Raw genomic sequence first — 26,878 nt, 5'->3', positions numbered from 1 at the left:
GTTTTAAACTCGGCTAAATGGTCCTTGAAAATACCAGTACCTTGAAAATACTGCTTATCTTGTTTTGAATGAAAAGGTCTCTTCCTCATCTCATGGCACTACACCTACATACACAGATCAGTAGACCATCGCACCCACTTCTAGGCTGAAAGAGAGGAGAGTTCAAGACGAAGGATAGGTGGGAGGTAGCATGTCCTCGTTATCTGTCAGGCAGGCAAAGGAACTCGCCAAAAGGAGATTGAATTCTGCTATTTGTATCTGCACCCAAGATAGTAAAGCCCTGGGAAAGTGCCTGTCTTTGTGTTTATACTACTATATGCCTTAGTACACGTGAAGGTGGCTTCTTCTCAGTCTGATAAAGCTGACCATTGTCAAGTCTGCATTGGGAAAAGAAGAAAAATTCCACTTACTCAATATAAAGTGGACCTGTATATTCCACTAAGTTTTCAGCAAGAGTGAGATAGATGCTAGCCTAACATCCAACTTCAGTTTCATTATCCTTGCAATGTCCTTTGCTATTCTTTTAACAAAAATGATGATAATTGACCTTTTACCCTGATAGGACAAACATGTTTTGATTGGAAAGATCCAAATGAGGAGCATTGCTTTGTTTATACAGTAAAACTTCTTGGTGAAAAGGATGCATTTTAGAAACATCACTTTTTGTAAAATTGTTACTGGGTATGTATTAAGCAGTTAAATTGAGCACGTATCTTATGAAATTAATCACATATTTAAATAAATACTAGAAAAAGTACCATGAGCATAGAAGCAGATTGTGGAGAACACAGGTTAGATCCCAGGCTTGGGTGATTGGAGGTGTGGTAACAGGGACACTGAGCCAGGCCGGGCCCTGAGGACAACCCACATTCAGATCAGCTGGCTCTAAGGATCTTTCTCTCTTCTCAGGATTATGCTGAGTCTCCTTAGGTAAAGCTGGGTATGGAGGCCTGAAGTAGTAGGGCAGTATCTGGAGAGCTACTAATTTCGGAAGCAAAAAGAAACCCCAAACTCAAAGTACTAAAGTAATGCCAGGTGTTTAGGGAAAAAGCAAAATAAATAACCATTTGGTGGTCTGGGTAGAGAAATAAAAAAGAAGAGTACAAAGAGAGTGCCCCTTGGGCCTTGATGCATTTATTTATGCCCACTATTAATAAATTAAAAAATATTGGAGTGACTTTGAGTAAAATACAGCATCACAGATTAAAGACCATAGTTAAAGAAATTCAGGAGAAAACAAAGATACTATAGTAAGAGGTAAATTTGATGCATAGTAGTGTATATTTTAGGCATGATGTAATTAACAGACAAAGCAAAAAAGTGAGATTGGTTTTTAAGGTGCGTATTTCAGTGCATATTTCCTGGCACTGAAGCATTTAGAACTCTCCTCTGGGGCCACTCAAAGAAGATACTGTGCTGGAACCCAGCACACCAGATGTTGTTAATAGGTGTGAAGAAATAGGCTTTCAGTATATTCACCTAGCAACTAGCATCTCCATGGAAGATCTTCAGTGACACCACACTGCCCAGAGAGTTGGCACCTTTCAGGTGCCTTTCAGGATTTTATCTGTCTCACTATCTGCCACAAAAGACAATTCCCTTCCATCTTACCCTGGTAATATAATTTAATGGGCTGCCTACCCATAAAAATATTTTCCTATATGCTTATTTTCTGAAAATTTTAATAGAAGACTAAACTTTTCTTTCCACAGTTATGCATAAGAGGCTTAGTGAAATAGCCTATACTGATTGCCATTCCCAGGTCCTATTAGTATTTTGCATATATTAGGTCATTTATGCCTCAGAGGTACTTTGTGAGGCAGCTAGTATTTTTACCCCCCTTTTAAAGAAAGATTACAGGAAGAGCCCAAAGTGATGGAACTAGCAACTGAAGAGTCAGAATTTGAACCAGGTCCTCTGGCTCTAGAGTGTGCCTGTGTAACTGTGGTATACTGTTTTTCAGTCATGGCTCATCATTCTAAGATGGAAATACTGATACATGTTAAGTCCATTTTCATTCAAATGTGGTTGATGAGGGAATCAACAATGGGAGTAAGGGATTCTTTTTTCCATAAGTTTTGTGTGTATGTGATGGATAAATTGCAGGATAGGGGATAGTCTGTTTGCTGAGAATAAAAGAAATCCTGGGGTGCCTGGGTGGCTTAGTTGGTTAAGCATTCAACTTCAGCTCAGGTATTGGTCTCCCAGCTCGTGAGTTCAAGCCCTGCGTGGGGCTCTGTGCTGACAGCTCAGAACCTGGAGCCTGCTTTGGATTCTGTCTCCCTCTCTCTCTGCCCCTCCCCAACTCATGCTCTTTTTCTCAAAAATAAACATGAAAAAAAATTAAAGAAATAAAGTGTTAATTGCTGAAAAGAATAATAATACCAGGATGTGTGGTTGGTTCAGTCAGTAAAGTGTGAGTCTTGATCTCAGAGTCTTGAATTTGAGGCATAGGGATTACTTTAAAAAAAAAAAAAAAGTATAATTTCATCTTGCAAAGGTAAGCAACAGATAAAAGTTGTTTTCCCTTTTTTCCAAATTTGTGTAATATTATGTGTATGTATATATATGTATGTATGGGTTTGTGGTTTTTGCCTTTTTTTTTTTTTTTAACTCTTAGTAAGCATTTTTCCAAGTTATTGACTAGCTTTAATAATTTTCAAAGCTATATAATATTACAATGTTATATTTTTTATATTCTTTAGTAGTCAGCAGGAATCTAAGAAAGCAAGCCAGTACTGAAAGTTTTTATTTGTTTACACTTTAATTCACAAGGAGTTATAGACCCAGGATTATTCGTGGTTTTGTTATTAGTAAAATATAACTTTGTGTATTAGTAAATATTGGCAAGTTAGTAATTTCATTAGTAAAATATAATTTGCATTTTTAAGGAGAAACATGATTTTAGGGTTTGAACAAATTAATAAGTTTTTATTTTTTTAAAAGCATAGTGAACTCTTTTTAGATAAAGCATAATTTACTTCAGATGATGCTTTGTGTTCAGTTGTCCTGTCTCTTCAGGCTATTCCTAAGTGTGTGTGCGCTTTATACCACTGACATTTTTTAGTACGGGCCAGTTATTTTGTAGAATGTTCCTCAGTTGAGGTTTGCCTGTTTCTTCATGACTTGATTCAGGTTAAAATGAGGTGGTAGTGGTGGTGGTTGTTGTTTTACTGTGGTAAAAAATATAACATGTTCTCTCTAATTTGTAAGTCAGTATCACGGTATTGTTAACTGTATGCACATTGTTGTACAACAGATCTTTAGAAGTTTTTCATTTCATGTTACTAAAACTCTGTACTCATTGAACAACTCCCTGTTACACCCTCCCCTCAATCCCTGGCAACCACCATTCTACTTTTTGTTTTTATGAATTTGACTACTTTAGTTATCTCGTGTAAGTGGAATCATGTGTATTTATCTTTTTGGCATGATGGCTTATTTCACTTGGCATGATGTCCTCAGGGTTCATCCATATTATAGCATATGACAAGAGTTCTCTCTTTTTTAAAGCTGAATAATATCCGTGTGTGTGTGTGTGTGTTTGCGCGCGTGCGTATATCCCATTTTGTTTGTACATTCATCTGTTGATAGACATTTAAGTTGCTTCTACATCTTGGCTGTTGTAAATAATATTGCAGTAACATGGGTCTTCACATACCTTTTTGAGATCCTGTTTTCAGTTCTTTTGGATATATACCTGGAAGAGTGATTGCCAGATCACGTAGTAGTTGTATTTTTAATTTTTGAGGAACCTCCCTACTGTTTCACACAGTAGCTACAGTATTTTACCGTCCTACCAACAGTACACAAGGTTCCAATGTCTGCACATTCACACCACATGTGATTTTTGTTTGTTTTTTGGTTTATTTGTTTTATAGTGGCCATCCTAATGATGGTTGTGGTATCTCATTGTGGTTTTGATTTGTAATTCCCTAGTGGCTAGTGATATTGAGTTTCTTTTCATATGTTTGTTGGCTGTTTGTATATCTTCTTTGGAGAAATGTCCCTTCAGGTCCTTTGCATTTTTAAAATTGGGATGGTTTTTTGTTGNGGCTCCAGGCTCTAAGCTGGCAGTCAGCACAGAGCCCGATGCGGGGCTCGAACCCACGAACCGCGAGATCATGACCTAAGCGAAAGTCGGACGCTTAACCGACTAAGCCACCCAGGCGCCCCTGTTGTTTAGGAGTTCTTGATATATTCTGGATATTAACCCCTTATCTGATATATGGCCTGAAAGTATTCTCTCCCATTCCATAGGTTGCCTTTTCACTCTCCTAATTGTTAACTGTGCTTTGCAGAAGCTTTTAAGTTTGATGCAGTCCCATTTGTTTTTGCTGCTTGTGCTTTTGGTATCATCTGGGAGAAATCATAACTAAACCTAGTATCATGAAGCTTTTTCTGTTTATTTTCTTCTAAGAGTTTTATAGTTACAGGTCTTAGGTTTATAATTCATTTTGAGTTAATATTTGTACATAATGTAAGAAGGAGATTTGTCTTAGTATTTTTTGCATGTGGATTTCCAGTTTTCCCAGCACCATTTGTTGAAGAGAACCTCCTTTCTCCATTGTGTAGTCTTAACACCCTTTTTGATCGTCTCTGTGGTTTATTTGTGGTTCTCTGTTCCCGTTGGTCTGCATGTCTGTCTATGCCTTTTTACTGATTTTTGTAGCTTTGTAATATGGTTTAAAATCTGAAATGTATGGATTTTTTTAAGTTTGTTTATTTATTTTTGGGAGAGACAGAAACAGTGCAAACAGGGGAGGGCCAGAGAGAGGGGGAGAGAGAGAGGGAGAGAGAGAGAATCCCAAGCAGGCTCTGCACTGTCAGCGCAAAGCCTGATGAGGGGCTTGAACTCACAAACTACGAGACCATGACCTGGGCTGAAACCAAGAATCAGAAGCTTAACTTACTGAGCCACCCAGCCTCCCCTGAAATGTATGTTTTTGAATGAGATGTATCTCTAATAGGGCTGGTTTTTGAAAAGAACATTTGGTGAAATCTTCTTTAGCAAAGAATCTCTCTAGTAAAGGAAATTATTCATTGCCCTCCAGTTTATGTTTTACATGTATGGAATTTTTCAGATTTTTTTAGGATTTCTATTTAAAACTTTATGATGTCTATACTAAGTTTGTTTCCTGGTCCAGTCACTGATTTGCTAGTAATAAATCTATACGAATACTGGTATTTAATCTCTCATGTTTCTGACTGTTTTGTGGGCTGTGGAGATACATTCTCTTTCTTTGACTTATTTATTAATTATACTGTTAGTTATTAATAGCATGTATATTTTTGCACATATAATTGTAGAATTAATTTTCACAGGTTAAGCTAAGATACTGGCTGCATCTAGATGTCTGAGTGAGGCTTTTGCTCTCATTCTGTATTTGTTGAATGATTCATTGAGAGTGAATGAGAAAGAGGTGAGATCTGAACATAAAGTACGGGAGAATCTCAGATAGTAGTACACAAGAGATCACTGACTCAGAATGTGTTTTTTAAAACACAAAATTGTTTTCACAAAGTAATATGGTTTTATTTTTAATAGGTAATACATTTAGATGATTTCAAAATAAAAAGTAATGAAAAACGGCCTCTAGTCACCCTCCCCTTATAAAAAACCACTTTTTTTTTAGGCTATGTGTTCCTTTAGGGTTTTGTTATGCAAATTCAAGCACGTAAGAATTTATATTTTTATATCCCCTTTTACGCAAAAGTTAACATACTTATATGTACTTTTTGGCATTTGCTTTTTATTTTTCTAAGACTATAGTCTGGAAATTATCCCATATCAACATGTAGAATGTGTCCTCATTTGTGTTTTACTGCTGCATAATAGTTCTTTGTGTTTGGTTGTGCCAGATTATTATCCCATTTCCTACAGAAGGGAACTTGAGGTGTTTCCAGTCTTTTGTTATTACAGTAGTGCTTCTGTGAATAACTATGAACATACGGAATTTCATAAAGGTGTAATCATATATATTTCTTATAGAAATTGCCAAATTGCTTTGTATAGGGGTTCTACAATTTTACACTTCGACTAGCAATGCATTACACTGCTGTTTCATCATAGCCTGGTCAAAAGACTGCGTTTGAATTTTTAAATATTTTTTCCAAGTCCGATATGTGAGAGTGCATTATTCTTTTAAATAAATCTTTTATTTAGGAAAAATTTTAGATTTATAGAAAAGTTACAAAGGTAGTGTTCCTTTATACCTCTCACCCGGTTTTGGTTTCCTCTAATACTATCATCATGCACCTGGTGTCAGACCTAAGAAACCAATATTGGAACATCATTATTGACCAAAATCCAGACTTTAGTTTCTCTTAGTATGATTTTAATTTGAATCTCTTACTATAAATGAAGTTGAATGTCTTTCTTTTAAAGGAGCCATTAACATTTTTATCTTCTGAATTGTTACTGTCCTTTACCCAGTTGCCTACTGAGTTGTTAGAAAACAAGAGAGGAGTGGTCTAAAGGAAAAAAGAGAATGGGCACCTGGGTGGCTCGGTTGAGAGTCTGACTTCGGCTCAGGTCACGTTCTCACAGTTTATGGGTTCAAGCCCCCACGTCGGGCTCTGTGCTGACAGCTCAGAGCCTGGAGCCTGCTTCAAGTTCTGTGTGTCCCTCTCTCTGTGCCCCTCCCCTGCTCATGATCTGTCTGTCTCTGTCTCTCAAAAATAAATAAATGTTTTAAAAAATGTATATATAATATATATATTAAAAATGATAAAGGAAAAGAGAGAAGACTAAGAGACTTTCTTTTTAAATCATTGTTACATCCATTAGGTGCTAACATCATTAGGCTGTACTCGCTCTCGAATGATGAAAATCTCTCCCCAAAAGTCTCAGAGAATCCACTTCCCCATTCTCATAGTTTGTCGTTCCCATAGTTCTCGTCTTTGCTATTAATTTTGACTAGTAATACTTGTTAAAGTGTGAATTTTTCAGAGAGGGAGAGGGATGTAGTTAGTAGGCTAGTCAGCAAAAGGACTAAAAGTAATCCTGATTATAGTATAAACCTGGTCTGGGGGTGTGTGTGTGTGTGTGTTTGNTGTGTGTGTGTGTGTGTGTGTGTGTGTGTGTGTGTGTAGAGAGACTTGGATCAGCATGTGATCTTCTTGTAGAAGTGGTCTTGGACTCTTCTGCACTTTGCTGTGTTGGTATATTGGGTAAGGAATGTAAGTAAAATCTCTAGCTGAGTCTTTTAATTGTAGGAAATCTTGGAGACTTAAAGTCAGGAGTTCTGGCAGAATCTGCATTCATGATCTCCTATACTCTATTGAGAACTGCTAGGCTTGGAGGCTCTTAGAACCTTGGAGAGCCCCAAGCAGAGGAGATGTTGCTTCTGAATTTGAAGATACACTAAGCTGTCATCAGCTGTCTTTGAAAGTTACTTGAAGTCTTAGGACCTTAAAAATTTACAAATTGTAAAAATTCATCATATTTCAAATTAGACATAAGTTTATGATCTTTAAGAGCAAAGACTTAAGTTTAGATCTTAGAATGTTGCTCATAATCACTTGGGAACTTGTTAAAAATGCAAATTAGCAGCGCCTGGGTGGCTTAGTCGGTTAAGCGTCCGACTTTCGCTTGGGTCATAATCTCGTGGTCCGTGGGTTCGAGCCCCGCGTCGGGCTCAGTGCTGACTGCCAGCTCAGAGCCTGGAGCCTGTTTCAGTCTGTGACTCCCTCTCTCTCTGACCCTCCCCTGCTCACGCTGTCTCTCTCTCTCTCTCCTAGAAATAAATAAAACATTTTTTTTAAAAAAGAGTTTAAAAAAATGCAAATTAACAAGCCCTCCTCTAGATCTGCAGTTAGAAATGTGTGGTCAAGCTCAACAGTCTGTTTTAACAACCATCCATATAATTCTGGCAAATGTTAAAGGTTGAGAAACACTGGTTTAAAGGCTTGGATGATACTCACTGTAAAGGAGAGACTTTTGAGTGTTTATCGGATCCCAGGAAGATGTTTTATTTGAACTGCTTCCTGGTTCATAGATCTACCTAGTCAGAGCCCACTTTAACGTATACTAGGTTCTGTTTAACTGAGGTTTAGGTAGGTATACAATGGCATTGCTGATGTGAGACTTGTAAAACTATTCAACTCTGCTTTTTAAAAAAATAAAATACATTTTATATATGTGCATACAACTTCTATGGCTATATAGTTCTAAATCCTTATTCTGCTATATGAAGGTGAATTTGATCATAGAGTACTCTATCCAGACTCATTATTGATACTATCTCTCTTGTAGTTAAGCATATCCCCTGTCTATATTCCTGCTCTTCTCTCTGCCTGGGATGCCCTTGTGTCTACTTTTTTTTTTTTTAATGTTTTATTTATTTCTAGGAGAGAGAGAGAGACAGCGTGAGCAGGGGAGGGTCAGAGAGAGAGGGAGTCACAGACTGAAACAGGCTCCAGGCTCTGAGCTGGCAGTCAGCACAGAGCCCAACGCAGGGCTCGAACCCAACGAACTGCGAGATCATGACCTAAGCGAAAGTCGGATGCTTAACCGACTAAGCCGTCCAGGCGCCCCTTCTTTTTTTTTTTTTTTTAAATGCCTTATGGCATTGATATCTATTCCAAATTAGAAGGGAGCCTAGGGAGCCTGTCATACATGTTGTAGTTGAGGTACAGTTAGTATTGGTTGTTACCAGGTTCATTGGCTCAATAAACATAATTTTAGAAAGTTGTATAGAAAGGAAATACAGAGTTAGAAAAAGAGATACACCAATGAGTTTATAAATAAATGGTGCTTTAAGTGGTGGTGTTAATACTTTCAAAGAAGAGCCTTGGCAAACAACGTACAATTGTACCTCGGTCTTACTTTGTTTCCTGAGTTAAAGAGATCAGGTGTTGGCAGACAGTTTCCAGAAGTTAAATACTTAGGAAGTTTAAAGATGCATGAAAGTAGGGGCTTAGCTTATACAGATGAAGGTTGCTTCCTTTTACATTAAAAAATTACCATTGATAATTGATAGGTAAATGTTGGAAGGGTTCTTGACTTGAAATAACTTTAAGTAAAATATTAGAGTTTGTTCTCTTTTTAATTTTTAATGTTTGTTTTTTTTTTAATTTTTTTTTAAATGTTTTATTTATTTCTAAGAGAGAGAGAGAGAGAGAGAGAGAGACAGCGTGAGCAGGAGAGGGTCAGAGAGAGAGGGAGTCACAGACTCTGAAACAGGCTCCAGGCTCTGAGCTGGCAGTCAGCACAGAGCCCGACGCGGGGCTCGAACCCACGAACCGCGAGATCATAACCTAAGCGAAAGTCGGACGCTCAACCCGACTAAGGCACCCAGGCACCCCTTTAATGTTTGTTTTTTTAACAAATCCTTGAGTACCTCATACATCTGGTTCACAATAGCTGGTTTTATATGCATTATCTTTGCTTATTAAATATAATTTATAAGCTTAAATGTTTAAGTCCAGAGTGGAACAAAAAAAAATCTTTTGATTTAACTATATTTTTACTCCCTTTGAAATTCAAAGAATTTTTCATTACTGCTGTTATGATTAGAAGAGTTTAATTTCATGTCTGTGAAATGGGGGGAGTTCTGATCCCTATGAATCAAAACCTTGAAACCTATGTTCATCTCACCAAGTTTTGTAACCTCTCAGTGTTTTGATCTGTAAGATAAGGTGTTTCCAGCTCTAAATTATGTAGACTTTATAATTTGTGTTAACATGTAAATTAGCTGATATCTGATCTTTACTTTTTTGTTTTGTATTGTTTTTTTAATATGACTCCCAGCACTAGTATATTAGAAAGAGAAAAAGGTGACAAGGAAGAGGAAAGAGGAAGATTTGAAAGAGAGAGAAAATTCAAAATAGATTTCAGGAATAAGAAAAAACTTCTAAAAATGAAAACTATCCAGATTTCACTTTATGATGCTGAGATTTTTACTTTATTAAAATATCGCTTGAGTAACCATATTTAGTTATGTAACTTTCTCCCACACCTGGTGTTTTTCCACCAACATGAGGAGAAGGAATTATGTGATTAATTGAACAGCTGGGTTCTGGTCTATGACTACCCTTAGGAACTGTTAATTTTTAAGACTTGTTCCTCTGTTTACTAGAAAAGAGAAACTGCTATGTAATTTGGGTAAAGCTAATTGGAGTATAGATCTCCCAGCACATCTTTGTTTTTTCTAGTTTTTTCTTCTTGACAAATTGCACATAGGTTAAAAAAAATTAAGTCCCTTGGGGCGCCTGGGTGGCTTAGTCGGTTAAGCATCCGACTTTCGCTTAGGTCATGATCTCGTGGTTTGTGGGTTCGAGCCCCGCGTCGGGCTCTGTGCTGACTGCCAGCTCAGAGCCTGGAGCCTGTTTCAGAGTCTGTGACTCCCTCTCTCTCTGACCCCCCCCTGCTCACGCTGTCTGTCTCTCTCTCTCTCTCCTAGAAATAAATAAAACATTAAAAAAATTTAAAAAAAATTAAGTCTCAGGAAACATTTAATCTGGGCATCCATAGTTGTCTTTTCTATTGTTAGTACCTAGCAAATTATAGACCCTCAATAGTACGTGTTGAATTCTGGGAAAAATCAGCATATAAGGAAAGGACTCTGAAAGGATAGTAGTAAATACTGTCTCCATCTTCTCTCCCTTTTGTGTTCACAATCTCTTTTCTTTGATTCCTGTCTTAGAACACAAGCAACTTGAGGTTAAAAATGCTCCCTAATAAAAATTGAGTAAATTTGATGCTAAAAAAAATTAAATCAGGAATTACTATTCTCATTTATATCAGTTTATCCATTTGTAAAACTTTGAAATCTTGAGTTTTGCTTACAGTTTGTTGCTATATCAGATTAGAATGTGTGTGTGGATGAGTGAATTTTTAGGTGAAAACTTTTTTTTAAAGTTCAAAGTTAATGTGATGATTAGAGGTGTGAGGGAAGAAAGTATTTAAGACAGATAATGACTTAAGGTTGGAAACAACTGTCAAACAGTACATCTGTCTGCCCCTTCACTCTAAGTATGCAAGCTGGGTTTGACAGCCTTCTCTCACTCCCACCCCTGCCTTGTTTTATAACTTTGTGATTATTTTAAATAATTAGTTTTTAATCACATTAACTGTCTTTTGGGTTTTTCTTAGATTATTTTTCCTTGATAGACTACTTTATTCCAATTAAGATGAGAGGGAGGAAGTCTTCCTCTTCTGGGCTTTGATCTTCCATTGATGGAACACCCAACTTCTTGCTTTCCAGAACATAGCTATCAATTTAGCCAGTTGGCCTCATTGGCCAGACCCTCAAACATGATGGCCTCAAGAAGCTTTTTCTGCCCTGGAGGAGGAACTTCTTCAGAAATCTTTTTTCTTAAATTTTGTTTAATGTTTATTTAATTTATTTTTGAAAGAGGTGGCAGAGAGAGAGAGGGAGGGAGAGAGAATCCCAAGCATCAAACGGGGTCTCAAACTCACCAGTCACAAGATCATGACCTGAACTGAAGTCAAGTCAGACAGTAAACTGACTGAGCAGCCCAGAAGTTCTTATTCTTAATATTTTTTGTTTCTTGTTTGTTTTTATGCTGTTTAAAATGTCATCTTCAGGAGTCAGCATTACCCCTTATGGTTCACAAACCAGTGCAAGTGAGGATTGTTCCATTGCTAGGTATTGTGTGCTGTTGATGAGCATGGTGCAGTTTCTCTTGGGTCTTGGTGCAGGGCAGTTTGTTACTAAATGCATGGTAGACCACACAGCTGACCCTGGTTTACTCATTACTGTACTCTGGGTGGAAAGAAAAAATGCAGAGCCTCCCTGTGTACACTGCTGTCCTGTGTCCCTCTGCAAGTTTTTGAAAGAGGATATGTACATAGGTGACGAATGTATAGAGCTTCTTTGGTGAATCTTTATTAATGATATTTTCTGAACAAACATACCCAAATGGTAGGGTACATTCCTGTTTCTTCAAAGCAGACAGCTTTGTTGAACCTGTTAGCAGTGTACACATCTGATACTTCCATCTCCTTCATGGTGAGTTTTTTTAGATCTCTTAATCTCTTAGTATGTGGGGTGCATGTTCTATGGTTATGTTTGTGAATATTGATAGTGTATTCTCTGGTCAATTCTCTTTTTGATAGCAGAATGGCCTTCTAGTTTTTCCTCTTTGCTGGAGCCATACTGCATGGGACCTGGTAGAAAAGGAAGAACAAGAGGGATTACTGACAAAATTGTTTTAGGGGTTTGCTCCTTTGAAAGGGATATTAAATCGTTTTTATCAGTTGCACACAGTATCCAGCAGTGGTGTAATTCCCTTCCAAAGAACTAAAATTCCGAAATGTGCACCTAAATTTACCTCTTTATAGCAAGTAACGGAAAGAAGGGTGACAAATAGCTAAGCCACTCTTTTGAATCAGAGGATAGAAAAAACTTAAATGGATATGATCGAGTAATTCAAAGGATATAGGGTAACGCTTTGTTGGACTATGAACAAATAGTGTTCTAACCCTAGTGACCATAAAGTACAGTGTGTTTTTGTGGAAAACCATGATGGACATAAAGTTCTTTTCCTATCCAAGAGTGTTTGCAAATAAAAGTCATTACTATCATACTTAAAATGAGGGACTTGGAAGCCTCTAGGACAGGGAAAGATATCTTCATCTACTGTTCGTATATCTCTATCTGATCCTAATGGATTACTTAATAGTAAGCACTTAATATAATTAGTGCCAGGCCAGGAATTTTGTATGTTTTATTTGATTCACTCTGTAAATGGTTCCTGTGATACATGTAAGAGATAGGTATTATTTCTAGATAATAGTAATTATCTCCTTATTTTTGGCAGCATAACAAGGACTGTTAGTAGGAAATTATGGAATGGACCTCCTTTGGGTCCTCCTGGTGATAGGTAGTGGTGATGGTTGCACAGCAGTGTGAATATACTTATTACCACTAGGCTGTTACACTTAAAAATGGTTTAGATGAGGGGCACCTGGGTGGCTCAGTTGGTTAAGCACCCGACTTTGGCTCAGGTCATGATCTCATGGTTCGTGAATCCAAGCCCCACATCAGGCTCTGTGTGGACCGCTCAGAGCCTGGAGCCTGCTTCAGATTCTGTGTCTCCCTCTCCCCGTCATCTGTGTGCACTCTCTCTCTCCCTCCTTCCCTCCTCCCTCTCTCTCTTCCTCCCTCTCTCCCTCCCTCTCTCTCTCTCACAAAAATAAATAAGACATTAAAAATGGCTAAGGTGATAAATTTATGTTATGTGTATTTTACCACATTAAAAAATAAAATCAATTTTTTTATAAACCCCCCACCTCCGAAAATCCTTTGGGTACAAATTGGACATGGATAATAGCATAGGTGTCTAAATAATTATGTAGATGAGTACTTGTGAAATACTGTCATGCACATTTCTCTATTCACTTATCTCACTTGTTTACAAAAAGAGCTGTGACATAGAGAATTTGTATTATTTAGAATCTTGTAAGAAAAATAATATCAGGACAGGTGACTCAGATAAAATTATTTCTTTTGTTGTACAGTCTCTCATGTTGCACATGTTTCTCTAATGTCAGTTAACTCAACAATAGTGATTGCTCACTGTGGGCCAGTGATGGGGAATGATGCCAGTATTATGTGGAAGTTGTCCTGATTCTTCTACGATTTTTCTTACCAAAGGGGACTGGAATAGTAAGAAAAGAATTAAAAATCTTCAGGGGTGGCTGGGGTGGGGAGTTCAGTCATTTAATCTACAGACTTCAGCTTAGGTCAGGATCTTGTGGCTCAAGGGTTCAAGCCCCGCATCATGCTCTCTGCTATTAGTGCAGAGCCCACTTTGGATCCTCTGTCTTCCTCTCTCTCTCTGCCCCTCCCCTGCTTTCTCTCTCTCAAAATGAATAAACTTAAAAAAATTAAAAATCTTCTACAGGGAGGCACAAATTTAGCTTGGCTGCTCTACATGCCAGAGCCCTTTCAACTCCATATTAAGAAAATTAAAATAGAGTGTCTGCCACCTAGGCTTCCTTTCCAAGAGAGGTGTCCAGCCTTGCACAGCTCTTCACAAGTGGCAGGTTACATTTCCTTCTGAAACCCCAATGCAGAGATCCATTCCAATCTGTAATGTCTCAGCACTCACAAACCAGCAGTCTCATTCTATTATTTTCGTGCATTTTTAGTATCCCTTGAGGTAGTAGCCAGCCACTGAATGGCTTACCTGCTAATACAACGGTTACAGTTTGTTTGGTCTCTGAAAGTTACATAGTTTTTCCGTAAAGCATGTTAATTTTGGTGTACAATTTTACATACAAAGGACTTTTAAGGAACTCATGTCATGTTATAGCAAAATTGTCTATACTTTTTTATAATATTAATCAAATTATAGTGGTCCATTCTGCATATTAGTGACTAGCTCTTCCTGATTTTTGTCAGTTCATAAAAAGAAGCAGGTGACTTCAGGGGCCTAGAAATAAGTTTCTGGCCAAATTTGGACCTCAACTTTTCAGAGCTAGACAGCCCTTAAGGATGATTTCATTATTTAAACAACAATAGGTTTCTTGCTCTTAGTTCACATTCCCTAAGAATATTTCAGGGAGTATCTCCTAGTAACTTGCCGTATTGACTGTTTTGTTTGTTCATGGGTGATGAGCCTGAGAGATAGCCAAGAGAGAAGAAACTGTACTCCATAGAGTGAAATTGTGAAAACTACTTCCCTAGCAAATCTTTGCTTATCTCTCATACCCCAGTGTTTCAGAAGCAGTTTATTCTTTACTAATCTAGACCATGGTTAGCAAGGGTTTTTTTTGTAAATGGCTAGATTGTAAACGTTTTGGGCTTTGGGTACCACATATGTCTCTGCCACATATTTTACTTCTTTTTTCTTCTCCTCTTTAAAGCAGTTTGTTTTAGTTACTCTGTAAAAATGTGAAAATCTTTTTACATATTCACTGCCTTACCAAAAACAAACTGCTGGCCAGATTTCATTGTAGGCCATAGTTTGCCATTGCTTGATTTAACTATTTTAACTAAAATACTAATTAAAATCCACTGATAGCGCACCTAAAATCATTTTTTTTTCTCCTCTGATAGGAAAAACATATAGGAAAATAAATAACTTGTGACATAATTGTCAGTCATTTAACAAGTCCCTCCATCCCTGGGTATTTGTTACTTCTTTTTTCCTTTAGTTAAAATTTCACATGTCTGGACTTAGAGAACAATAGAAAAGAAATTATTTCCAAGTATAACCATGACTGTATACAAGGTTAAACTGTGGGTTAATTTGAAAAGTTTTTCAGATTCTTTCAAAGCATTTGTGACTTTAATACATTGGGTACAAAATCAGTCTTAAGGAAATAAGCCAAAGAAATAGATGCAGCAGCTCTTACATGGGAGGTCTTGGTCTTCAGAGAAATTTAAAAAAAAAATTAAAAAAAAAAGTACTCGTTTTTTAAATAAACTATTACCATTTTCAGTTATTCATAGTTGAGACTGCTTTAAAGAATTTAAACTAAAAACCCCGATTTCTGTATACCATGATTTTTAAGGGAATTAATATTAAAAGGACCTACCTATAAAGTTGTACTTAAATATCACTTCTGCTAAATCACAGGATAGTCTTGATCCGTCTACAAATCGAGTTGAGTTGAGTAATTATAACAGCCTACATTTCTTGAGGACTTTTCCTCTGTACTGGGCCCTATGATATGCACAAATTATTTCTTTGTATCCTGACAAGAATCTTATGAGATGGGTGCATTTTTGGCCTTGTTTTACTGCTGCTAATCTGTTTTCCATGCTGTAATTTTATCATTTCAAGAATGTTATATAAGTGGAATCTATAATACTTATCCTTCAGAATTGGCTGTTTTTTTTTCATTCAGCATAATTCCCTTAAGATTTATCCAAGTTGTTGCATGTATCCTTAGTTTGATCCTATGTATTGCTGAATATAATTCCATAATGTAGATGTTTCACAGTTTGTTTAACCGTTCTCCTGATGAAAAATATTTGGTTTTCCAATTTTTGGCTATTATGAATAAGGTTGCTTATGAACATTCATATGTTCATAAGTTTTCATTTTATAAATAAAATTTTGTGTAAATATACCCATTTCTCTCTTAAATTGATGAACATTTAGGTTTTTTCCCTAATTTTTTGCTCTTGTGAGTAATGTAGCAATGAATGGCCTTGTACATGTTTTGTCCATATTTATGAGTACATCTGTGGGATATAGACCTATAAAGTGGAAATGCTGGGTCTTAAAGAATGTACATGTTTAACTTTACTTTGCAAAATTGCTCTCCAAACTGGTTATACCAGTTTATATTTTTATGAGAAGTGTAGAGAGTTCTTGTTTTTCAAAATTTTACCAACACTTGTTATTAAGCTTTATCATTTTTCTCAATCTGATGGATATGAAATGGTATTTTCTGATTTAAATTTGCCTTTTCCCAATTACAGTGATGTTAAGCATTTTGCTATGTGAATTGTCTCTTCATATCTTTGGGACCTTTTTATCTGGGTCATTTACTGATTCTTTTTTAGAGATTTTGTATATTTTAGGTATTTATCTTTTATTTATTTTTTTATATGTATTTTTGAGAGAGAGAGACAAACAGAGTTGAGTTGGGGAGAGGCAGAGAGGCAGACAGAATCTAAAGCACGTTCCAGGCTCTGAGCTGTCAGCATAGAGCCCAATGCAGAGCTTGAACTCACGAACTGTGAGATCATGTCCTGAGCCAAAGTTGGACGCTGTTACTAACTGAGGTATCCCTAGATATTTATCTTTTAAGAAGTTTTTATTATGGAAAATTTTTTAACAGCTTCAAAAACAAAGAGTAGGAGCATCTGGGTGGCTCATTCGGTGACTCTTGGTGTATATACATATCAGCTCAGGTCATGATCTCATGGTTTGTGAGTTTGAGCCGTGCATCAGGCTCTGCACTGACAGTGCAGAGTCTATTTGGGATTCTCTCTCTCTGACCCTCCTCCGATCATGTGCTCACTCACTCTCTCTCTCTCTCTCTTTCTCTCTCACTTCTTTCTCAAAATAAATATACTTCAAAAAGATGAATAAGGGCAGAAAAAGTTATACAATGAACTGCCTTGAACTCATCACTCAACATTGTAACGTTGTTCCTCTACACCATTTCTCCCCACCATGATTTTGTATAGCCAATCCAGTGTCATTTCATCTGGGAATTTAAAAACATAAACACAGTACCATTCTCACACCACTCCTTAAAAGAAAAACAACATTTTCTTGATATAATTGGGAATTGAGCATTTATCTTGCCTTTTTTTAATGAACTGTATCTTGTATCTCTAAGTGGTTGAAGAGGAGGTATTTCTCTTTATAAAAGTATTCCAGCTAAAGCAAAACAAGAAGAAATGATTGACTATCACTAGTTTGCAACCCCTAAGGAATTAATAGATCAAGGCAGTGATCATTAATGGTTGCCAATATCACAGAAGGAGAGACATTACAATTAGGTTGATGTGGTATAATGGTGATATAATACATTCAATGCTTTATAAATACATTAAATATTCACTTGCAGACATGTGAATTATATGGTATATAGATGACATCCTGACAAGCGTGTTAAAAGAAAAAGAAGTAAACACTGGAACTCATTGGCCCAGATCTCTAATAACGATTCTCTTTTCAAGTGGGCACAAATCTTTTGTTACACAAGTCTTTTTGTGAATTGATCTGAGCTCACAAATAAACTGACAGATTATATAAATGGAGTGAAACAGAACGTCTAGATTTATTTTCAAAAAGCAGAGCACACTTGTGAGAAGTTCTCTGATGATGCTATTTCACTATGATTGGCTGGACTGAAAACTGTATCTCTTCATCCTCTCTGTGAATCTAGATCACAGTTTCTTACCTTCTTGCTAACCTGACTCATTGCATCCTGATTTCCTGCCCCACCCCCACCCCTGTAATTTCCATCACCCTAAAAAGAAAGCTCATGCCCATTGACATTCACTTCCTTTTCCTACCCCCAGCCTTATGCAAGCACTATTCTTTCTGTATGTCTTTTTTAAACATTTCACATAAATAAAATTACAAAATATGGAAAAAAAGAAAAGCAAAAATAGATTGTAGTTGATCTGCAGAGGCACCAAAATGACTCTCTCTCTACAGTAGGAGTCAAACAGTCTCTGGCATAGGCCCTGTGCTCATAAATATTCTGAGATAAAGCAGTTCCCAGGCCCTGGCATGGGCTTCCATGGCAGAATGACTTGTCTATATCACTTGCAGGTACAAGGAAAGGCCTGAGTCAGACCTGTGGCCAGTCTTTGCTTGTCACAAGAGGCTCAAACCATGAAGAAAATCACATTCCAGGTCTCCTCTCTGGTTTGTTGCCTCTGAAATGCCACCTCCCACCCCCCTTCCCCCCATCCTGGAAGGAATCACTTCACGCTGAAGTCCAGGCACTGATGGGATGCCATTCCTCACCGTTAACCCCTCATAGTGCCTCCAGCCTGTACAGGACTCCACTGCATGTACAACCCTATGCATGTGCTGGGAGCTGGGGGTGGGGAGTGTGGGTGTGAAATCATTCTCTGGATCCTAAAAACAAAAGGAGAGAGAACCAAAAATTCTGAACTTCCTGATGGAGGTTGGTTTCTTAGTACCTTTGAAAAGTGACTGTGAAATGTTTATTGTTACTAGAGTCATTATGGATCCGTAAACATAAACATATTTTTTATTATGATTTAATTCATTGTATTATTATCCTTACTGATACTCATATTCATCCATTTCTGACCCGTAGGAAAAAACATTTGGGTTAGCTTTTAAAGTCCTTTTGACATGGCTGTACCGTACCTGAAAGCAAGAAAACTAAAATGTTACAGGTTCACCTCATGTATTTCCTGGCTCAGATCTGAAAGCACCCATTTCTCCAGGAAGTTTATGTTCCTTTTAGTGGCAAATCCTATTTGGAGACTACAATCTGGGCACTAGGGATGTTCATTGCTACTGGGCTGGCCAGTGTCTCTAAGACTTCTTAGTGTACCTCACAGGGAAATATGTACTTTTAAACTTTGAAAGGTAAAATACATCATGAGTTTTTATTAATACTTCTTACTTAAATCAAGACTACCGGATTTTAAATTTACAAACTTAAAACCTTCACATCTATCGGTTCTCAAGGGTGTCCATATAATTACCTTGTTTTATCTCACCTTACATATAATCTCAGAATAGTAATGCCAGCACGTCGTACCAATAATATAATTATCAAAAACAGTTTGAAGTTTTCTTGGTTTGTTGGTTGGTTCATTTTTGTTTTTGGTCTTAAGAGTATTTCCCATTAGAAATATTACTTTACTGTATTTTAAAGATACTTGTAGTAGAACCCAAATGACAGTTGGCTTTGTTTGTTCCATTTAATTTTATTCTTAGAGATTTTGTTCCAAGATTTTATTTTGTTTCATATTATGTAAAATTTGGTTCTAAAAGTCATATCTATAATAGAAGCTGCATTCAAAGAAGTCTAGTTGCTATCCATTTTCTGCCTTCCCTGCCCCAATTTGATTCTTTCCTTTCATAGTTAATGCTTTCTTAAAATTTTATGGTTTGAGATAATAATCTTTTATTCAATGACTGGTAAGTAGATCCGTGGCAGGAAAACATGCCAAGAAACAAACACACGCACCCACACCCACTCTACCATTTGGGAGCAAATGTAGTTGGTTAGCTGCACTGGAGGAGAGAAAGGTCTAATTCTCCATATAAAGATTTTAAACTAATCTTCCTATTTTCAAAAGTGTTTTACCCCCTCTTTCAGAGTAACCGTTGATCTCAACTTTCTATAAGTCTTTAGATGGATGGGGCAGTTTTCCTGCTTCTAGTTGTTTTCTCTCCACCTGCCTCCCCCTGCCCCCCAACTGTTTTATATTTCATTGTTCTCGTCTGCTAAGCCGTATCTTTTGTAACTCTGAAAATGTAATAATTCTTACCTGCTAGTTCCCATCACCTCTGAAGATAAATCCCATTTGGGAAAAAACAAAACAAAACATTGCTTTCATCTTGGAATTTTGTGACATATTTGTGTTCATTCTGCCTTCTTTACCCAGAAGCAGTCTTTGTGTTCACATTTCTATTAGAAAAGCTTTAAACCCTGTTCTATTTCATAGGTCACTGGTCACCAGCGGGTTAGGTGTTTGAGGGTAAGTTACTCATCTATGATATAGTTGCCAATGGAATGGAATGCCCCATGATGTTAAACATGGCATAGGAAGGTTCACAGACAGGTAGATACAGTGATTAACAACTATAAATGTAAGGATAGGTTTATTTGAAGAGTTCTAAATTCACAGAATTAAGATAGGAAAATTATCCATGTTTATTTTACTACATTTTTATAAGGCTGGGAATTTAAGCCCTCTTATTTATATTCAGTGTGTTAGAGAGTGTTTATGTCACATGTGCTATTGCATCATACTTAAGTAAATAACCAGAGAGACTAGGGTGAGTGGAATAAACTCTGAACAGAGAATGTGTGTGATCTTAGAGGGCATGGGATGAAGACTGAAGTATGGAAGATGGAATGTTCTAAAGTCAAAAAAAAAATATTACCTCTTATAAATTGTGGAGTGTAGCCTGCAAATTTTGCTTAGGAGGGCAAAAAGTAACATTCTTTTTTCTTTTCTGCTTTGGAACTAGTTGAGAAACAGACACAGATACTAATAAAAATGGTGTTGGAAAACAAGACATAGATACATGACTTCAGTGGACTTCCTCTTATTTAACCCCTGGATTAGACAAGCTTACCCACCATTGGTTGGAGACCAAGTAGGTCTCCCCATATAAGGGCAGAATTGGCCGCTGTGCTTACCATGTAGTAGAGGGCTGGCTAGAATGTCCCTCTTCAAGAGAAGGAAGAACCACAAACAATTATGGACTCAAAGATATTGAACTTTCTCCTCCCAAAGTCACCATCGTAAGTCATTCCTTCCTTGGCTGAGGAGATAATAAAGGGGTGCAGAGAAACTGAAAGTATTTTTCCTATACTTTTCCCTCCTACAGATTTAAGTGGAAATGTGCGGAGCACATATTTCCCCTTAACACACAACATATAATAGACATAATATTATGTAGTAATGTTCATATTCGTAATAATATCATGAAGTAATGGGCAGTAGCTAGCCCATCACTATGTGCCACATTGAAATGCATGCCACTTATTTCGTACCATGGTCAGTAAAGTCTTTTAATCTGAAGACTTCTTGCCATTTATTAGCTCTAGGAAAATTTTTTGTATTATTTCTTCTGAATTCTTTGTATTTTCATTGCACTATATAGCTATGCCTGTCAGATACTTGGATGTGAATATATCCAAGTAAAAGTAATCTAAGGGACTTTGAAAGGTACCATTAACCAGAAGTAATATGTGCTTTATTGGCTAATTTTAGACCGCCTCTGTTCTATAAATTCATTTTTGAGAGAGAGAGAATGAGAGAATGAGAATGAATCTGAAGCAGGTTCTTTGCTATCAGTGCAGCAGAGCCCAACGCAGGATTTGATCCCATGCACCGTGAGATCATGACCTGAGCTGAAATCAAGATGCTTAACCGACTAGGTGCACCTCTCCTTACCTTTTAAAAACGCATCTTTGGGGCACCTGGGTGGCTCAGTCAGTCGGGCGTCTGACTTTGTTTCAGGTCATGATCTTGTGGTTGGTGAGTTTGAGCCCTGTGTTGGGCTCTATGCTGACAGCTCAGTGCGTGGATCCTGCTTCGGATTCTCTTTCATTCTCTCTCTCTCTCTCTCTCTCTCTCTCTCTCTCTCTCTCTCTCTCTCTTTCTCTCTCTCTGCACCTCCCCTGCTCCTGCTCTGTCTCTCTCAAAAATAAACATTTAAAAATTTAAAAAATAACTAAAAGCATATTTTTGTGCACTATAGAAAAATATTCTGTGCACTTAAAATTGTATATATGGGGCACTGGGTGGCTCAGTTGGTTGAGTGTCCAACTTTGGCTCAGGTCATGATCTCACGGTCTGTGGGTTCAAGCCCCGTGTTGAGCTCTGTGCTGACAGCTCAGAGGCTGGAGCCAGTTTCAGATTCTGTGTCTCCCTCTCTCTCTCTGCCCCTTCCCTGCTCACACTCGCTCTCTCTCTCTCAAAAATAAAAATAAAAAAATTAAGAGTATATATGTATACATATATATTCTATTTATACTTTTAAGAAATGAGTAACTGCACATGTACGCTATTCTGTACTTTAGCTTTTCTCACCTTTTATTAAGATAGGTGTCTTCCCCTATCAGTATACATACATCATTATCATTCAGTTTCAGGGCTTTAGTCTATTCCATGTATGTACAAACCATTATATACAGTATTTCTCTATTCCTACATACATTGCTTGGTTTTATATGTTTTACTTCTTACAGTGTCACATGTAATAATGTATATATATCGTTGTCGCTTTGTATATTTGTAGGATAAATTCCTAGAAATAGAATTGCCAAGTCCAAGAAAAGTTCTTTTTATTGAACTAAATACCAGTTTTAATTTCCTCCTCATGGTGTTTGAGATTTCCTTCCCCCATTCATTCCAAAATAGCATACCATCAAATTTTAGACCTTAGTCTGATAAGTGAAATATATCTTGTTGCTGTGTTTGCATTTATGTAATTCATTTTATGAATTTAATTCAATTTATCGGTTTTGAGCTTGTACCGACCCAAACATTTTCCCCTTGCATTTTCTTTTAGCAATTTTTGCATTTTATTTTTTATTATAAAATTTTGTTAAATAGGGGCGCCTGGGTGGCTCAGTCGGTTAAGCGTCCGACTTTGGCTCAGGTCATAATCTCACAGTTTGTGGGTTCGAGCCCCGTGTCGGGCTCTGTGCTGACAGTTAGTTTAGAGTCTGGAGCCTGTTTTGGATTCTGTGTCTCCCTCTCTCTTTGACCCTCTTCTGCTCACTCTGTCTGTCTCTCTCAGAAATAAATAAAACATTTAAAAAAATTTTTTTAAATAAACTTTTGTTAAGTATATAACTTATTGGTATTAGGAATGAGGTAGAATTCCAACTTAAGTTTTTAGAAGGGACCTAGTATGTATAACCTTTTTTTATTAATAATCTGTTTTATCCTCATTGATTTGAAATACCTTTCTTATCATACACTTTGTACTTGAGTTTAGTTCTAGATTCTTAATTTTTTTTTTAGATAACTTCTCAGTATGTTACCAAACTACCATGTTGATAAATATATAACATCTTTTTAAAATAATTGCCACTATTTTGACATATATTTCATGATGATTTATTTTTAATTTTTGAAGTTTTAATTCCAGTGTAGTTAACATGTAGTGTTATATTAGTTTAAGGTGTACAATATAGTGACTCACCAATTCCATATATTAGTGCTCATCCAAATAAGTGTAATATGAATTCCCTATTCACCTTTTACACCCATTTCCCACCATCTCCCCTCTGGTAACCATCTGTTGTTCTCTATTGTTAAGAGTCTCATTTTTTTGTTTGTCTTTCTCTTTTTCTTTTTCCTTTGTTCATTTGTTTCTTAAATTCTACATATGAGTGAAATCATAGGTATTTGTCTCTCTGACTGGCTTATTGCAATTTATATTATACTCTCTAGCTCTATCCATGTTGTTGCAAATGACAAGATTTCAGTTCTTTTTATGGCTGAATGGTATTCTGTTGTATATATAGCACATCTTGTTTATCTGTTCATCTATTGATGGACACTTGAGCTGCTTCCATACTTTGGCTATTGTAAATAATGCTGCAATAAACATAGGGGTATTTGAAATAGTGTTTTTGTAATTTGGGAGTAGATACCCAGTAGTGCAATTACTGGATCATAGGGTAGTTCTATTTTTAACTTTTCAAGGAACCTCCATACTGTTTTCCACAGGGTTGCACCAGTTTGCATTCCCACCAATAGTGCAAGAGAATTCCTTTTTCTTCATGCTTGCCAACACTTGTTTTTCTTTTTTTTTTTTTTTATTTTAGCCACTCTGACAGGTGTGAGGTAATCTCTCATTGTGTTTTGATTTGTATTTCCCTGATGATGACTGATGTTAAGCATCTTTTCACGTGTCTATGTCGTCTTTGGAGAAATGTCTGTTCATGTCTTCTGCCCATTTTTTAATTGGATTATTTGGTTTTTTGGTGTTAAGTTGTTTAAGCTCTTTATATATTTTGGATTCTAACTCCTTATTGAATATATCATTTGCAAATATCTTCAGTAGGTTGTTGTAATCCTCTATTTTTATTTTTAAAAATTTTTTTTGAAGAGGACACTTTTATTTTTTTTCCTTGAAGAGTTTATTCTCAAGTTGGTTTCCATATAACACCCAGTGCTCATCCTAACAAGCGCCCTCCTCCATGCCCATCACCCCCTTCCCCTCTCCCCCACCCTCCATCAGCCCTCAGTTTGTTCTTAGCATTCAAGAGTCTCATGGTTTACCTGCCTCCCTCTCCCCAACTATTTTTTCCCCTTCTCGTCCTCCATGTGATCCTCTATTTTTAAAATAGATTAATTTTAGTTACTACTTTTACTTACTGTTCCATTAAACTTAAATCACATATATGAATTAAAATTTTATTTTTTCTTATACCGTGCTTTCACCAAACCAATTTTTTTTTAAATTTGAGTATAGTTGACACACAATGTATGTTACATTAGTTTTGGGTGTACTCTGAAATCAATTTTTAGATGTCTGCTCATGAGTTCCTCTTGGTCAATGCATTGTGATTTAGGAGTATTCTGTGGTCAAATATAAAATACTCTCTAACTCCGTAATTTCTCCTCAGTTTGAAGAATTTTTCTTTTCTTTTCTAGCCTTTAATCTAGACAACGAGCAACCAGATTATGATATGGATTCAGAAGATGAGACCTTATTAAATAGACTTAACAGAAAGATGGAAATTAAGCCTTTGCAATTTGAAATTATGATTGACAGACTTGAAAAAGCCAGTTCTAATCAGGTACTGTACCTTATAAAAATGTCTCCTATATTTAAGTTCATCCAGTTAGCAGTTTTATTTTGCATTTTCTTTAGACCTGAGTGTATTGCCTTTTAAATTTCCCTGACATCTAAGAATTTCTATTTACAGTATTCCTTGAACTGAATAATTCAGCATAATTTCTTTGAATAGGAGTATGAAGAGTACTATTCTGACTTTTCTTCTTGTTTGGATATAAAAATAATACTAGCTGCAATAGTATATAATATCTCCTTGATCCTTTTCATAGGATTAAATTTACTTGGTTGGGTCTCTAAGGCAGATATCTCTTGCCAAATCTGGTTTAGTTAAGCTCAGATTTATTAAGGTACTCATTATCATTTTAGTTTTGCATATATATTACTTAAAATTTTAAATGAAGAAAAGTTAACCACAAAGAAATAACTTTTTTTAGTGGGTCATTCTAAATATGGTATAGAGAATTTAAAAGGGTATGATGTTTTTGGAAAGTAGTTAGGCAGCATATGTAAGGAACCTTAAAAATGTTTGTACCTTTTGATTTAGTAATCCTGCCTCTAGGAATCATTCTCAAAAGGAAACTGGTGAAAATGTCAAAGATTTTTGAACAAAAATGTTCAGAATAACTTATAGGTTGTCTGTGGGGTGGAATATCACACAGTCATTAAGAATAATTATTTTGACTATTAACAGAAATGCTCATGTAATGTTAGATTTCACAAAAGGATACAGAATTAAGTGCAAAATTCTAAGATTCATTTAAAGTGTTTACATTTATATGTGCATATTGAATAAAAAGATCAAGAAAATACAAAAAGATACCACTAATCGTTCTACTTAAGTGATAGGATTATTGGTGATTAGCATGTTCTTTATTCTGTTTTTCTGTTTTCCAGATTTACTATAATGAACACGTATAGATTGTTGTAATCAGATTTTTAAAATAAAGTGTTTTTAAAAATAATTGGTATACCTGGGTGGTGTATTAATATATTAATTGTTATTAATGTAGAAAGAAGTTAGAGATAAAAGTAAACATTTTATAATAGACTATTAACACTTTTCAGTAGTTTACCCACTACAAATTCATGATTTTCCTTTACCTCACAACTGAAGTCCTTTAAATCCTTAAGACATTACCAGATATTCGTAACATTTTCCAAAACTTTTTCATTGTGAAATGCTTGCTGCATATTTAGCCTTTCTTCCAGTCTTTCCCCCCCATTTGGATGGAAAGTTATTTTTGATGTGCAATCAAAAGAAGTACATTGAAACCTGAATGTTGTAAAACTCAGCTTAGTTGGTTTTTTGAAAGATTGTCTTTTTTTATTGGAAATTTGTTGTAATTACCAAATTGAATATCAAAATATTTATTCTTATTAGTGCTCACCGTTTTCCGAAGATTTTGATCACTGGCAGGTATAGTTTCATTTTTCTTCTTTATATGCAAACTTTTCTAGCAGTCTTAGTTTCAGCCTTTATTTTGGTATTTCTGCTATTTTTCATGATTCCTCAGCTCTTGGTGGCTGAAGTTACATCATCAGAAGCCTTCAGTCCTCTGTTCTGTAATTTGCTTTCTTTCATTTCAGTCAGTAATTATTTAGTGCTTAGGTGAGCAAGAGAGGTGACAGAAGTTCTGCCCATGGGGAGCTTCTCATCTAACTTGGGACAGGATAAACAAAAAGCATGTGAATAATGTCCACATACAAGCAACACTATTCTACTTTAGTTCTTTTTGTTCAGTGACAAGTTTCTAAGCCCTAAACTGGGTAGGCTCAGAGCATAATAGCACCTGCTTTGGGCCATGTAGGCAAAGGTAGAAGTTTGTCTTAGGGACAAGATAATGGGCCTTTTACTAGAACTAAGGATTAATGGTACCAAAGGCACTTCTCATTCTAGGCACCTGAACTGTGGATGCATGGATTTCTTTTATTTTTCCTTTTTGGCAGCTAA

At 36.4% G+C, this 26,878-nt stretch overlaps 1 protein-coding gene across 4 annotated transcripts in view; it reads left to right on the top strand.

Moving 5' to 3' along the window:
* The window catches only part of EPC2 (enhancer of polycomb 2), a 121,445-nt gene that overhangs the window by 57,999 nt on the left and 36,568 nt on the right, over positions 1-26,878 (top strand). For all 4 annotated transcript variants that reach the window (XM_077767786.1, XM_077767785.1, XM_077767784.1 and 1 more), the window contains exon 3: positions 24,783-24,928. In XM_077767786.1, coding sequence (XP_077623912.1) covers positions 24,783-24,928 — 146 coding nt within the window. The remainder of the gene's footprint in view (positions 1-24,782; positions 24,929-26,878) is intronic.

Source organism: Crocuta crocuta, unplaced genomic scaffold (genome assembly GCF_008692635.1).
Source record: "Crocuta crocuta isolate KB4526 unplaced genomic scaffold, BGI_CrCroc_1.0 scaffold154, whole genome shotgun sequence".
NCBI classification, from domain to species: domain Eukaryota; kingdom Metazoa; phylum Chordata; class Mammalia; order Carnivora; family Hyaenidae; genus Crocuta; species Crocuta crocuta.
Note: the sequence above shows the minus strand (reverse complement) of the source record. Positions and strands in the feature narration are given on the sequence as shown.